The sequence below is a fragment of the Astatotilapia calliptera genome, chromosome 2 (assembly GCF_900246225.1).
Source record: "Astatotilapia calliptera chromosome 2, fAstCal1.2, whole genome shotgun sequence".
NCBI classification, from domain to species: Eukaryota; Metazoa; Chordata; class Actinopteri; order Cichliformes; family Cichlidae; genus Astatotilapia; species Astatotilapia calliptera.
In genome coordinates this window covers 33,666,871-33,681,108 of record NC_039303.1, presented here as the reverse complement: position 1 = coordinate 33,681,108, position 14,238 = coordinate 33,666,871, and the positions used below count along the sequence as shown (strand labels likewise).

The 14,238-nt window shown below is 41.6% G+C and overlaps 1 protein-coding gene across 22 annotated transcripts in view; it reads left to right on the top strand.

Annotated features, from left to right (window-relative positions):
• Nucleotides 1-14,238, top strand: part of dlg3 (discs, large homolog 3 (Drosophila)) — a 79,311-nt gene that overhangs the window by 39,729 nt on the left and 25,344 nt on the right. For 19 of the 22 annotated variants that reach the window (XM_026144495.1, XM_026144479.1, XM_026144391.1 and 16 more), the window contains 5 exons: nt 10,424-10,477; nt 10,981-11,031; nt 12,161-12,285; nt 12,671-12,840; nt 12,998-13,134. In XM_026144495.1, the coding sequence (XP_026000280.1) occupies nt 10,424-10,477; nt 10,981-11,031; nt 12,161-12,285; nt 12,671-12,840; nt 12,998-13,134 (537 nt within the window). The remainder of the gene's footprint in view (nt 1-10,423; nt 10,478-10,980; nt 11,032-12,160; nt 12,286-12,670; nt 12,841-12,997; nt 13,135-14,238) is intronic. The other 3 variants (XM_026144421.1, XM_026144529.1, XM_026144555.1) reach the window with 1 other exon arrangement.

Genomic DNA, 14,238 nt, shown 5'->3' with positions numbered 1-14,238 from the left:
AGGGTGTGGTGACATCTTGGGAGGTAGTTTACTCTCATACCTTTATTTGTAAAGAGTCCAACGGGCTTATTCTCTCTATTTATAGTCTTGAAGCTAAGCATGCATCTTCACGTTTGACAGAAAACATGATAAAGATATTTTAATCAATTCCTTTTATTTATTTAATGTCTGCAGCCCATATATTTTGCTATCATATTCCATCTATTAAATCAGTTGTTGTGTTTCAGCAGCCAGCTGGTATACAGTGGGGGTTTTTGTGTCAGAGAAATAAAAGGTTTGCATGTTTTCAGATCAGTGTGTCATCTCTCCAGTCCAGTAATATGGCTGCTCTGCTCTTGGCTGAAACCCATTCTTTAGGGGACAGTGTGTATTGCCTGAACGCAGCCCAAGGTGGGCAGTGAAAAATAGGCAATCTGGACCCTCGACAGGAGGCAGATTGATTTGGCAATCACCAAAGTGCTACAAACGTTTAAAACAATGCCCTGCTTTTATTCCCCTCTGCTGTTTGGCGCTAAATACATCAGCATATGGATAAATGTGCTCATGTATTCATAACTATCAGAGGGAAACTAGAGGCGCAGCTCTTGTATTTGTTGCCTCGCTTGTGTCCTACTTACTGTAATTCTTCATCACTTTCAACACCTACACTTATTGTGAGCCAAAACTCAGGCACGGGTAGTGAATGGAGATTTGTGTGCATGTGGGCGTTCCCAAGTGGAGCTTATAGAAAATCATGAAACCTCAACCATGACAGGAGGATCTCTGCCGCTGTGTTGAGACAGGCCTCGGCTCCTGAGAGATGGGGACGAATGGTTTTTATTGGCCTTTAGGCCAAAGTTAGGCTTGTTATTTTCACTATATTATTTTACAGTAGATCGCTAAGGACTCTGTATTTGCTCTCTATAGTTTTATCACTGTATCATGATTTTGATTTGTGAACGAGCGCTGCCTGAACAGCTGCAGCGGCCATTTGGTCCAAAATATTCTAGCAGATTTGATGAAAGGTAGGACTGCGTGAGCAAAATCGTGTGTAGTCAAAAGCAGGTAAAGGAAATTAAAGAAAGCTAATCTCTTTTCTTGCAATAACATGCACTTAAGGGGTTTAAGGATCGTGTTTGCAATACTGTTAGGACCATGAAGCAGAATCACAGTTGCAATGTTCCCATTTAAAGGAAAAAAAAGTCTAAAATTGGATTGGTTTAAATGCAGCTCAGAAGATTGTGGTCTGGGGTTCACTGGAAAGAAGTAAGGAAAGGTGACAAAAGTGAAAACAGAGCATTAAAAAACAGTGTTGTTTGCTACTCGTAGTGTTTATTTATTTTGATGAGGATCGCTTTGATTTTCAGTATGATACTTCTGTGAGATTTCATGTCTTTAGTACATTTGAGATGTCAGGATAGACTTAAGACTGATGAAAATCTTAGTTTCTTAGTATATAAACAGCTGTGTTTTTGGTAAATTTGAAGCTACAACTAGAAACAGCTAATGCAGCTCTATCCATGACTAAAAATCCATCTGCTAACACACTTGAAACTCACAGTTAAAATCATTTTATTGCCACATTAGTTCATACAAAAACCTTCATGTAAAACTATTGCATGTTCACCTGCTGGAGGCTGGTAACTGCTCATCCACCTTCTCTGCCCATCGTCCCATCTCTCTGTTACTGTTACATTTGCTGCCTGATAAAGGCATAACAGACTAAAAATAAATCTTTAAGTAAAACAACTGACCTAAATATTCATATGATATTAGACTTATAAGATCTTATTTAGCTAATTTATTTAGAGCTCATTTCTGGATATTTTCTTAAGTGTTTGCACTCGCATTGTGAAATATCTCACCTCATCCTGCCTGGGTGTTTCCTCCATGGAAGCTTGTTTCCTCCACTGAAAAAAAAAAGTCCACATTTTTATTTATTTGCTGAAGATGTATCTTAGTAACTTGGCACATGCAAAGTAAACCAAAAATGAAAACTAAGAATATTTCACATCAGAGCAGCTGAGTAGTAAACCCATAAAAGCTTGAAAATGGCAGCACTCAGTTGGTTGTAGCTGTGCGCTGTAGCTAGTCCTGAGCTACAAATCCAAACCATCGGAGGGAAATAAATTCAGAGGCTTTTTCAGGATAACCAGTCAAAAGCAGAGCGCTAACATGCTACAGTGACCTGCGCAGGCAGGATTATGCTGATGACTATTAGACTCCTGTCACTGTGAAGCCTCACCACAGCACATGTGGTAGTTTCCATTGGAGCTGTTTTTCTGTGACATTGACTCGGTGGTGCTGGTTGTGAGACCAGTGACTAATTTGAATTAGCAGTTTAGTAATTTTCCCAGTACATGTATCTGCTAAAAAATCTGTGATGATTATTGTTTCTAAGTTTTTCATTACCCATCTTTAGCACAGCGGTTGGCTGTTTCCAAGAGCACCCGTAATGCTGTTACCACTTATTAGCAGCAACATCTGAAAAGCAGGGATGACTCAGTCACAGGGCTGACACCGATGCATCATTTGTCGTGCAGCTTTATATGTTGCAGGAATGTATGTATTGTATGGTCTTTAAAAGCAAAGAATAACGACATGGTTAGGATACTGAGTCAGTCAGTTGAATCCGTTTATTGATTGTTTCTAAACTGGACAATCAGGCCCATTTTTTGCAATGTATAAATGAAAAACGAATATTTAATGTATTTAAAAATAATCGTTCTCAACATTTCTGCTGTTAAATGTTCTTGGTTTTTTCTGTTGGTTTATTCTGTACCTTATTATCTGTAGATTGCAAAAAATGTTTCAAGTTTTCTTTATTTATAACGCCCTGAGGGTTTAGATCCTTGATTTAGATAATCACCTGCAGCAACTGCTTTGTTGCTTTGTCATTTTTCCAAAAACACACAGACCACAGCAGTACTGATATTAGAATATAAAGAACGGCTAAAGTCATGATATTATTAAGGCCATTTGTTTGTCTCTGTGCATCTGTGATGGAAAAATAGAGAAATCTACTGTGGTTTTGAGTTTTTTGACTGGGTTTTTTTTATTATGAAAGCATTACAAGCATTCAAGATGCAGTCACAAAACTTCATAGGAGAATGTTTGACATCATAATTAAGGTGGAGTCTTAAAATTAGTGTGGTCTATGGATTTGCTGGTGTCTCGGCTGTGTGGCAGATTGATGAAAAAATTCTCCATAACTCAGTTGCATTAGTTTCCACTACAATCAAAGTCACAGGTTTGAATCAAAGACATTAGTGGAAACATGTTGCTTTTGAAAAAAGATAATACTGAAATATCACCCACCCCACTTGGAAAAGCACAGGTCTGTCTAACTACACTGTAATAACATTAATAGAAGTTCAGCTGTATTCAAGTGTGCCAGTAAGCCATGACATTGTCACCGTGAGCCAGCGTGAGCAATGTCAGCCACTATTAATGTTATTATTTACAACATGCTCTTTTCCCACTTTGTCGTGTCAGAATCCACGCTTGCTACATGCCAGATGTACTGTCACAAGCACACAGAGCGAGGTGCAGTCAAGTTCAAACCCGATCAGTTGTAGAAAGCCTTCTTGAGCAACATTGTTATGAATATTCGTTACACTCAGTACTTCTACCTAGTGGCTGCTACTTGTGAAGGTCAAACTAGCCAGCTCTCATTTGAAGCTGCTCAGCATGGCAGAGAGGTAAGCCAGAGCATGCTTTTGTAATATTACATAAAGATGAGGAGGGAGTGCTGCTGACAGCTGTGACGGGCTATTAATTATAGTTTCATAGATGTGTGTCCATCCTTCATAGGTGTGTGTTGGGAGGGTTTGGAAGCAGGGGGGGGCAACATAGTCAAAATGCTCAATCATAGCCATCAAATCAGAAAACTTTGAGCTTTAATTGGTCTGTTTTATGTGCGAACTAATTAATTTCCCTATTGAAATGAATGGCTGGATTCAGCTACCGTTGTAAAGGGATAGCTGGAACAGTTGACCTTTACCGCTGTGGGATTTTCTTTATTACATCTCGTTATTCCGCCTTTGTCCCTGACATTGAGTTTTGACAGCATCTGCAAGTAAAACATCTCTCGCTGTCATCTGTTCAGCCTTCTCAGATGCTTCTTCTCTCACCTGGCTTCTCGCCCTCCCTCTTCCCGCTTGCACAGGGGATACAGCGTGAATGAGATGTTGGGCGCATGGTAATTGAGCAGGTATTGATTAGACTGCAGCGTGGCCTACGAGAAGCCAATAAGAGCCGAAGGATCAGAGCAGCAGCACCAACTGCATCTCTCATTCTGCTAGAAAACAAACGCAGCACAGCTAGAGGCATCTACTTTTTTAGATAACGTAAGCACGTCACAGCATACCTTGTTCTCCTATCTGCTATTAGCGCTGACTTCAGGCCTGGGAAGAGCTTCCTTCAGCATCGGCTGAAGCATTTAAATGACTGGGCGCATCGTCTGAGCAGGGCTGACTGTCATATTTCACCACTGGAGACTGAGCTCTCATGTCAGCGTGCCTTGGTGAGAGCAGAACTGATATGGAAATGTTTGCTAAGGAGGAAAGGGTTATTGCCCTGTCAGCATGCTGTCACCGTGCACATGCTGAAGCCTCTCCGTCTTTTTCCCCCCTCTACCTATGACGAAGATGAGGGTTTAAAAGCACAGAATGTAATGCTGACAGTCAAACCTTCCTAAGGTTTTGGATTATTTTGAACAGAGGCAGCTGCCTGCGTATATGTTATGCAAGCTTCACCAACACATTTAAAATTAGATTTGTTGATATTTGTTATGTTTTTTTGCCATTTGTTTACCACAGTAGTAATTATATGTTAAAGAGAGGCTATGTGCAAACCTGTTTAGACTCATTTTGCTGCTCGTATTGGAGTGGCTTATTTGTACTATTCAGGCTTGTACAGTAGATATGACTATCCCTCAGTAGCCTTTTAACTTATCTTAGGAAGTAATAAAAAGTAAAAAGCTGTAAAAACTGTAAAGAAAATCACCTATAAAACAGTAAATTGTTAATTTTAGACAAGTTTGTGCTAGTCAAGCAGTTAATGCTGTACTGATAAACATATTTGTTGCAATATTATTGTGTTTTCAATTATCTCATCTAACCCTGTACAAGGAACCTTTCCCTTTCAGTACTCGCCTGCCTGCGTGCTATTAAACGTATGCATAGTCAGAATAAAAAGAATATTCCTTCTAATGGATTTGTGCCTTAAATGGTGAGGGTTCACATCTTTATAGACATGTAAATTATAAGCTGTGGTATTCACTTAAATCGGTGTGTGGGCTCTGCGGTGTGTATGTGCTTGTGTGTGTGTAGAAAAGGCAGTCAGGCACATCCAGCCTATGGCCGGGCATGTGTGAGCACAGAGCCACATAAACTGCAGTGAGGTAACAGCGAGAGCCCTGAGAGGTGGAGCAAGGGGAGGTGGCTAAGCCAATGCTGTGCGAGCGCTGGTTACCATGGGAACACATTGATTATTTAACAATTTGGATGAAGCCTGTGCCCTGCACTTGCCAAGGTTCACTGGGAGTCTGTGTAGCTTTGCTGTCCTGAGGGTCTGCAGCCAAGTTGAGTGCTGTGTGGTGCAGTGCCACCAGAACATGATACACAAGCTCTGTGATGCTGAGAGACAAGAGACAGATGCCACAGTCGCAACTGACAGAAGAGTAAGATGATAGATCGGTGAATAGGAAACCATCATGAACAGATGAACCTCGGGAGCGAGAGAAAGAAAGCACTGTGGCGATCATCGCTCCCGGTGGTCAGTGTGGACTTGTTGGAAGGAGCTCATGCTGGGGAGGCAGTCTGGACTTATTGTCCTCGTGTGCGCATTAGGTCTTTGTGTCCATATCGCAGCTTGTTTGTATGGGTGTCCCTGCAGGATTGTGCTAAAGCTTCAGCCTGAACTTACCACTGTAAATGGACACATGTAAAGAACAGCAACTGTTTGTATAAATGATTAAAGTCTGGAGTTAAAAGTCCTTTGCAGTCGTACTCATACACCTTAATGAGCTTTTGTTGAAACCCGACTCTAATGTGACCACCGTCAAAGTGTCTTTTCTAGATGAGAAAAAGCACTTTTAAATGAAAGGTACAAATGCTCACTGAAAGCTCTGTGATCAGATCAACTGGCTTGCGATGTGATTGGACCCCAGCCAGCTGTGAATGCCATCTGCTGTGGGCACATTATTAAAAAACAATCTGCCCGGGAAGTTAAAAGGTCACCTCACATGACCTCTTACGACTAGCAAGTTCCGCTTTTCGACAAAAATTATTAAAATAAACCAGTCATGCCGTTGTTTCCTTTTTACCTGGAGAATGATGTTTATTAACAAAAAAACACAAAATACACTGCCCATGTGGGAAGAATTGTGATAATTAGAGTGCTTATTGTACCAGGTGTACACGCAGATGCCCGTGGATTGGATGTAATTATCCAAATAATAGATCGAGACAAAACTCCAATGTGGCTGCCATGTAAATTTCTTCTGCAAAATTCAGACATTGAGTGGATTTTACAGTGTCAAGGAGACTCACTGAGTGTTTGGAGAGGCATAGACATAGAAAGTCAGAATTTTCGCTTCACTTGTGTGATTTTCAACTTACATCTCACAGTAGGAAAATCCAGATACTGTAAGACGTCGTTCTTCTAAAGGGGCTATTACAGCACAGGTAGTGCTATATGCTACCTCTGCTATGTATTTTAATCCTCTTTTATGGTCGGATTTCTTTAACCAGCTGTTTTGTTTCCTGTGCGTGAGGTTAGCATAGAGGTGAGAGCAGGTTGTCCACAGGGGGAGGCGGGGCAGTAATCCAGTCCAATCCAAGTTACCTGGGTAAATTGCTAAATGTTAAACAAACTCGGGGTGAGATTATCTTCCATTATTCCTTTTTGTTTGCTTGTTATGCGAGATTCAGATAGAGGGATTACGCAGCAATCCCAGGCCAGGATAATGCTGCTGTATTTTTTACCACTGATAGGTTTATTGTCTTTCAGCCGGAGTTGTAGGTTTGGTGATCCCCTCGGGAAGCATTAGTTTTCTGTGTTACTTACGATAAGCACTGGAGGCATTATACTGTAACAGGTGTGTTCACATGTGGTCTCAGTAGTGGATTCAGTAGCTTAGTCTGTCAGTCACCAAGGGACAACAGTAGCCAGTGTATTCCCCCGAGGTGCCCCCAGGCTGTGTTTCGTCAACTGCGGTTTCATGGTTTTCATTCACAGTAGACTGCCACTGACATAAAACATGCTTTCACCACCAAAATCTTCTGTTGAGTTGGGGTCTAAGATGAAGGGAAGGGAAAGTTCAAGCCGTTCATGAGAAATGTGCAAACACAAGCACAGACGTGAGCATCTGTTAGTCCATATGCAGATAACAGCGACGGCCCAATTGTGCTGACTGGGAGGGAGGACGAGGAGGAGGAGGGCCACAGCTGTCCAGAGTCATAGCACATCATTACTGAGTGGAGCAGGTTAAAACTACAGCTCCTCTTTGTCTGGAGACCTACCTTCATTACCAGGGAACTTGACACTGAGAAGTGTGAATGAAATTATGCATATCTTGCAAGGCGCTTTTGATCAAAGGATGAACTCTTTTGTCAAGAGTGTGTGTCAAGCCACTATTTTTGTAGACACAGATGTGTTGCAGCCACAAGCAGCTTGATTGAAAACCCTGAATCAGAGGCTTGTTTAATGCTGTTCAAGTAGATTAACATCTTACAGTAAATGTCTTTATTAGCATGATGTACACTCACCTGCCACTTCACTTGATACACCTGTTCAACTGCTCATCACCACAAATATCTACACCGCAACTATCAACCCATAAACCCAGTGCATTTAGGCATGTAGGTATGGTTAGGACGACCTTTTAAAGTTTAAAGTGATCATCAGAATGAGGGAGAAAGGTGATTTACGTTACTTGAACATGGCATGCTTTTTGGAGCCAGAGCATTTCAGAAACCGCTGATCTACTGGTATTTTTCTCCACAACCATCTCTAAGATTTGCAGAAAACAGTCTGTAAAAAGAGAAAATATCCAGTGAGTAGCAGTTCTCGGGCAATCAACAATACCTTGTTGATCCCAGAGGTCAGAGGAGACTGCTTCGAGGTGTTAGGAAGGCAACAGCAACTAAAATAACCAGTTTTTACAACCAAGAAATGCAGAAGAGCATATCTGAATACACGTCTCATCTTGTAGCAGAAGAAGGCCACAGTCTTAAAGTACTAAGGCAACAAGTCACCAAAAGTGGACTATTTCTGCTGCACTTAATGTGGCAGTTACAGAATTAGGTTCAGTCAATATAAAAGCGTGGATCCATCGTCCCTTGTATCAACAGTTTAGGTTGTTGGTGGTGGGTATTCTTTGGGCCCCTCAATAACAACTGAGTTATCTAAACACCACAGCCTACCTACGTATTGTTGTGGCCATATCCACCACTTTACAACCACAATTATGCACCAATCTACTGATAACCGCTTTTAGCCATCAGATCTCAGTCCAGTAGATCATCTTTGGGATGTGCTAGAACGGGATATTTATACAATGGCTGTGCAGATAACAAACATGCTGCAAATATGTGATGATATCATGTCTGCAGCACCCTGTTGAATCTATGCCATGATCAGTTAAGGCAGTTTCTGAAGGGAAAAGGGGGTCCAACCCAGTACTAGCAATATGTACCTAATAAAGTGTGAGTGAGTGTATATTCAAGGACTTGACAATAAAATGCGCATCACCCCAGACAGCTGAGGACCTGCTAAGAAATATAGTAGATATATAAACAGTAAGACAAAATAAAAATGTTCATCTTGTTCTACCATTCATCCCGCGTGTGTCCCTTTAATATCCATGCCTTTGTAAATAATTGATGGTAACTGTTCAATAGAGCAAGTAAAAGTGGATTTTTATATCATGAATGTGACAAACTGAAGTTAACTGAAAAAATAATTTATATAGTTTCATTTTATCAAACCAAATCCCAAATCCCAGATTCCTGAATTTCCTTTCCTTATATCTAATTATATATCATGTACATCTGTGTATATGTGCTCATATTGTAGAGCAGTAGAGCAGCATCACTCCAGGTAGTTATAAATTATAAAGTGGAAATGGCACAGTAACACAGTTCAGATTGAAAAGATGTATGATAGGCGATGTGTAATATGTAAGTCTTCAGAATCAGTCAAACTCAGCTGCTTAAACACTGTACACTGTAAGGTGATAGGGTGAGATTGGGAGAGGTTGGCGAGGTTAGTGTTAGGACAGACAGCTAAGGATTTTCTCCTCAGTGCTGGACCTGGAAGTATAAGGCCCTGCATGCACCGCTGTCTGCATCCCCCTCACGCACACAAGTCAATCAAATCAGTAGAAGTAAAGGATGGCCATTGGCTGCTCCAACACAAACCCCCTCCATCAAACTTCACTCTGCATGCCTGAAGTGGGCAAAGAAACACCAGGTGGCACAATAGAGCTGAGCTGGGAGGTTAATTGGACTGTGAAACTTAATCTTGTTTGAGTTTTGCTTTTTAAATGCTGCTTTTGATATTTCCGCTGGGAAGACGTGCTCCCTATTGTACATTTGAGCTTTTTTTAAAAGCCTTAACGGAAACAAAAACAAGAGAATAAACAATTTCCCTAAAAATTATTACCAAGAAATCTAAAATAGCTTTTAGAGTCTGTATTCATTATATTTTGAGCTAATTCAACCCATCATAGTACTCAAGAATTGTTTGACCCTTAACTTTTGACAGTAACCCTGCAACAAGCAGTTACTGACCTCTCTGTCTGTTTTGCTGTTAAACTGTTGCGTCCGGACAACTGAAAAAGGTGAAAAAGTTTATTAAAAAATTGGCATCATGATGCGTTTAAATGAGCTGTTTATTTCAGACCAAGCACCAGTTATTTTCTGTTCACTAAACAAGTGCGACAGACAGATATTTTGCATAAAGAGAGATTAAAAAACTACCTGTTTGCATGTAGAATAACAGACGTGAGAGGAGATTACTGTGTAGAGTTTGTGTAATTCCGTAAACCTTGTAGCGCACCAAGCCAAAATTCATGCATTTTTCTAGACGATGCTCCGTGCTTTCATTATGTGGAAGTAGATGTGGGATAAACGTATTGTGCCAACAGCTGGAACACAAGCTGGTTTGTTTTATGAGGTGACCGCAGGATGTCTGGCTGTGACGGTTAATAAGCAGCAGTCTCACTGCCCCAGTCCTCATTCTCAGTCCTCACACCCCCCTTTCAACCCCTCCCACCCCACCCTCATCTCTCTCCCCAGTCTCACTCCCAAGGAGACTCACTGCCTGTTCCTGTGGCATCCGTTCATTTTGCTCCCAAGCGATAGTGTGTGTACCGCATTACGTCTGCGTGCTGCCAGCCTCACACACTGAGATAATGTGTATCTCTTCATATTCACAGGCCAACCCTCCCCCCATCATTGTCAACGCAGACTCACTAGATGCAGGCCCTTATGTAAGTATCTGTTCTCGTTGTCTGTTACAGTATATATCCCTCTCATTCACACTTCCTGTGTCAGTGCATGAACATGTTTGTATGTTTGCGAGTGTGTGTGGATGAAAAGGCCTCCTCCTGGCAGCAACATGCTGTTTGCCATGTGGACCGACATCCATTTTCCTATTGACTCTGCCCGTTTGTTGGGATTGTGCATTCTGCAGTTGCGCATGTATTCTTACAGCGTTTGCATTTTAAGAAAGAAATGCACCTCTCATTTACAGCATTAAGGAATGTGTGGCGGTTTTCATATATATAGTAAAGCCATATTTTGACACTAATCCCGATTTACTGGGTTTCTCGTATTCAGTCTGATCTTTTTCTCATTTTTGGACATACAATGAAGGATTTTGCCGAAGCATTTGTACACGTCCCATTTTTCTTACGTGTTGGCAAACTACATACTTTGTCTTCAGAGGTGTCACTAACCATGCTGTTCATTTTTTGTGTTTTGTTTTTGGCAGGTTAATGGAAGTGATGGGATGTATAAATATGAAGAGATCATTTTGGAGAGGGTAAGTTTTACACATCGTGGATGCATTTTTTCCCACAGTATCCTCATTCTGATGATTGATGGATTTCTCCCCACTAGGTGGTGGTAAGCAGCTCAGTCTAAATGAATACCAAAGACAAATCTTAATGATTGTTAATTTATATAAAATTTTATGCAAGTGAAGACAGGCGTTTTCTCACTGCATTAGCAACGTCGTAAGTGTGATGTCCTATGTGACCCACATTAACGCCAGCTAGGCATGGCTTTTTACATAATCCTGGTACACATGTCATCAGCAGACGCCAGAAATGTAAAGCACCTTCCTGTGCAATTGTTTAGCAGCCACCACTGAACTTGTCAGCGGTGGCTCAGGTTTACTGGCAGAGCTATACTGTACATTTCTGCTCTCATTATTCCACCCACGGTAGATGCAGCATATTTCTTTGCCCCTTCCGCTCTAAGTGGCATTTCTCCATGTAGAAAGCTTAAATGAACTATGCACAGACACACTTTAAAAGGTCTGTGGGTGTGTAACTTTTGGTGGTAAGGCCCAGTGTACTCCTCTTGGCTCCAGAGCAGCACACTGGGAGGCCTCAGCCTCCCTCTGTCCTAATTTGTTGCGACTGTTGCTCATTAATTATAGAAAATAATAAAGCCAAGTCTTTTCTCAGCTGTCTTGTTTGCTGCCTGTCTCTGTGGCCATGGCTGTCAGATGCAGCAGTGTGCCTGGTCCCGCTGGATCAAAATGGGTCCTCTGTCGTTTCAGGGACAGGGACGGCAGGAGGTGGCAGTATCCATCTCCTGCAGAGAGTGAGAAGCATTGTATCAGGCAACCGAAATGATGACTCTGAGCTCATCTTTACCCCAGATTTTTAATGTACTTCATACACAGATATCTCTCTGTGGGTTCATAGAGTACATGCTCCCTCTTCTAATGGCATTTCAATTTGTCACACGTGGGGACGTGCGGTCACACACACGAGCCTCCACAGAAACGGGCATGAGGAAGTGCCTGGAGAAATCTCTGGATCATTTTGCATCTATCACATGATTTAAATACACTAAAAGAGATATATTGCACTAACCTTGAGCTTACTTTGTTTGCTGTTTATCGTATTATGTTGAAAATGTTAATCATAACCTATTTTCAGGGGAACTCTGGTCTGGGCTTCAGCATTGCTGGAGGAATAGACAATCCCCACATTCCTGATGATCCAGGGATCTTCATCACCAAGATCATCCCCGGAGGAGCAGCTGCTATGGATGGGCGGCTGGGGTAAGTTACCGTCTTCCTCCTGCTGCCTCCTATTTCTTCAACTCTTACTAAGCTCCACTACTTCCTCTATACTCTCTCTATTCTAACCTCTCTACTCTCATCTTTAACGCTCACCAACATTGCGTCCCGCCAGGCAGCGCTGAGTGGGAGGCAGAGTTTCTACAGCCCTCTGCCCCCAGGCTCTGTGTGCTTCCTCAGACTTATGATTCACTGGAAGACCAAAGCCTGAAACATGCAGAAATTATGATATGGAAGTTCTTTTTCATGTTCTTTTGAGGTTTCTGATTATACTGGCTTTGCTTGGGTCTCCCTTTTTTATGCAGTCAGTAAACTCCACAGAACTCCATGCACTTTACATGTGACATTTAAACCTTTTCTTTCACAGGGTTAATGACTGCGTGCTGCGTGTGAATGATGTCGATGTGTCTGAGGTGGTTCACAGCCGGGCGGTGGAAGCCTTGAAAGAGGCAGGACCAGTGGTGAGGTTATTGGTTCGACGGAGACAGGCCCCACCTGAGACTATTCTGGAGGTCAACCTGCTGAAAGGGCCCAAAGGTTAGAGTCAGTGTTAACATATTCTTTTTGAAAGTGATTGCAGTGCTGCTTAAAAGGTAATAAATAACATAATCTTACAAATAGGACCTGGAATGAAAGCATGCAGTCTGGGGTGATCCTTTTCTTAAAGCACTGGCTGTCTTTGTTATTCACCTAGGACTGGGATTCAGCATTGCTGGAGGGATTGGGAATCAACATATCCCAGGAGACAACAGCATCTATATTACCAAGATTATAGAAGGTGGAGCTGCTCAAAAAGATGGACGACTGCAAACCGGAGACCGGCTGCTCGCTGTAGGAGCCTGCACCTTCCTCTGACTCACTCGCATATCTGACACTCGAATCCAAATGAATTCAGTAGCTATTCATGTGGTTCACTTGCAAGTTAAACAGATATTTAGCATTTTCCTTGCAGTCATTCTATAAAGCTATTTCTATAACCGGACAAGTACAGTGCTATGAAAAAAATTGTCCCTTTTATGATTTTATGATTTTTTTTTTTACATATTTGTCATAGTTACCTGTTTTACATAATCAAGATAACTCTAATATTAAACAAAGATAACCAGAGTAAATACAAAATGTCGTTTTTAAGTGATGATTTCATTTTTTAAGGGAAAAAGTAATCCAAACCTACCTGGTCCTGTGGGAAATAGGAATTGCCACCCTCTTGTTAAATCACGAATTAACTGAGTAATCGCATTAATCACATTACTATCCACACCCAGCCCTGATTACTGCCAGACCTCTTAAATCAAGAAACCACTTAAACAGAACCCGAAGACAAAGTAAGCTTTGTTTGTTCAAAAAGCAACAAACGTTGACATCTGTCAGTCTGGAAGGGTTAAAAAGCTATTTTAACGCTCTGGGACTCCAGTGACCCACGGGGAGAGTCATTATCCACAAATGGAGAAAACTTGGTGGTGCAAACTTCTCAGGAGTGCCCGGCCAACCAAGAGCATATCAACGACTCATCCAGGAGGTCACAAACGATCCCAGAACAACATCTAAAAAACTTTAGGCCTCACTTGCCTAAATTAAGGTCAGTGATCATGATTTAGAAATAAGAAAGAGAATGGACAGATATGGCCATAAGGGAAAAGCCACTTCTGACCGAAAAGAAGATAAAGGCTCGTCTCAAATTTGTCAGAAGCATCTTCAGGATTCCCAACATATATTCTGTGGGCTGGCGAGAAAAAAACTGATTTTTTTTTAAAAAAAGGTTTAAGTCCCATTGCATCTGGCATTAAATGAACACAGCATTTTACAAAAAGAACATATCAACAGTCAAATATGATGGCAGTACTGTGATGGTTTGGGGCTGCTTTCCTGCTTCAGGACCTGGACAGCTTGCCATAATTGATGGACCCATGAATTCTGCCCTCTACCAGAAAATCC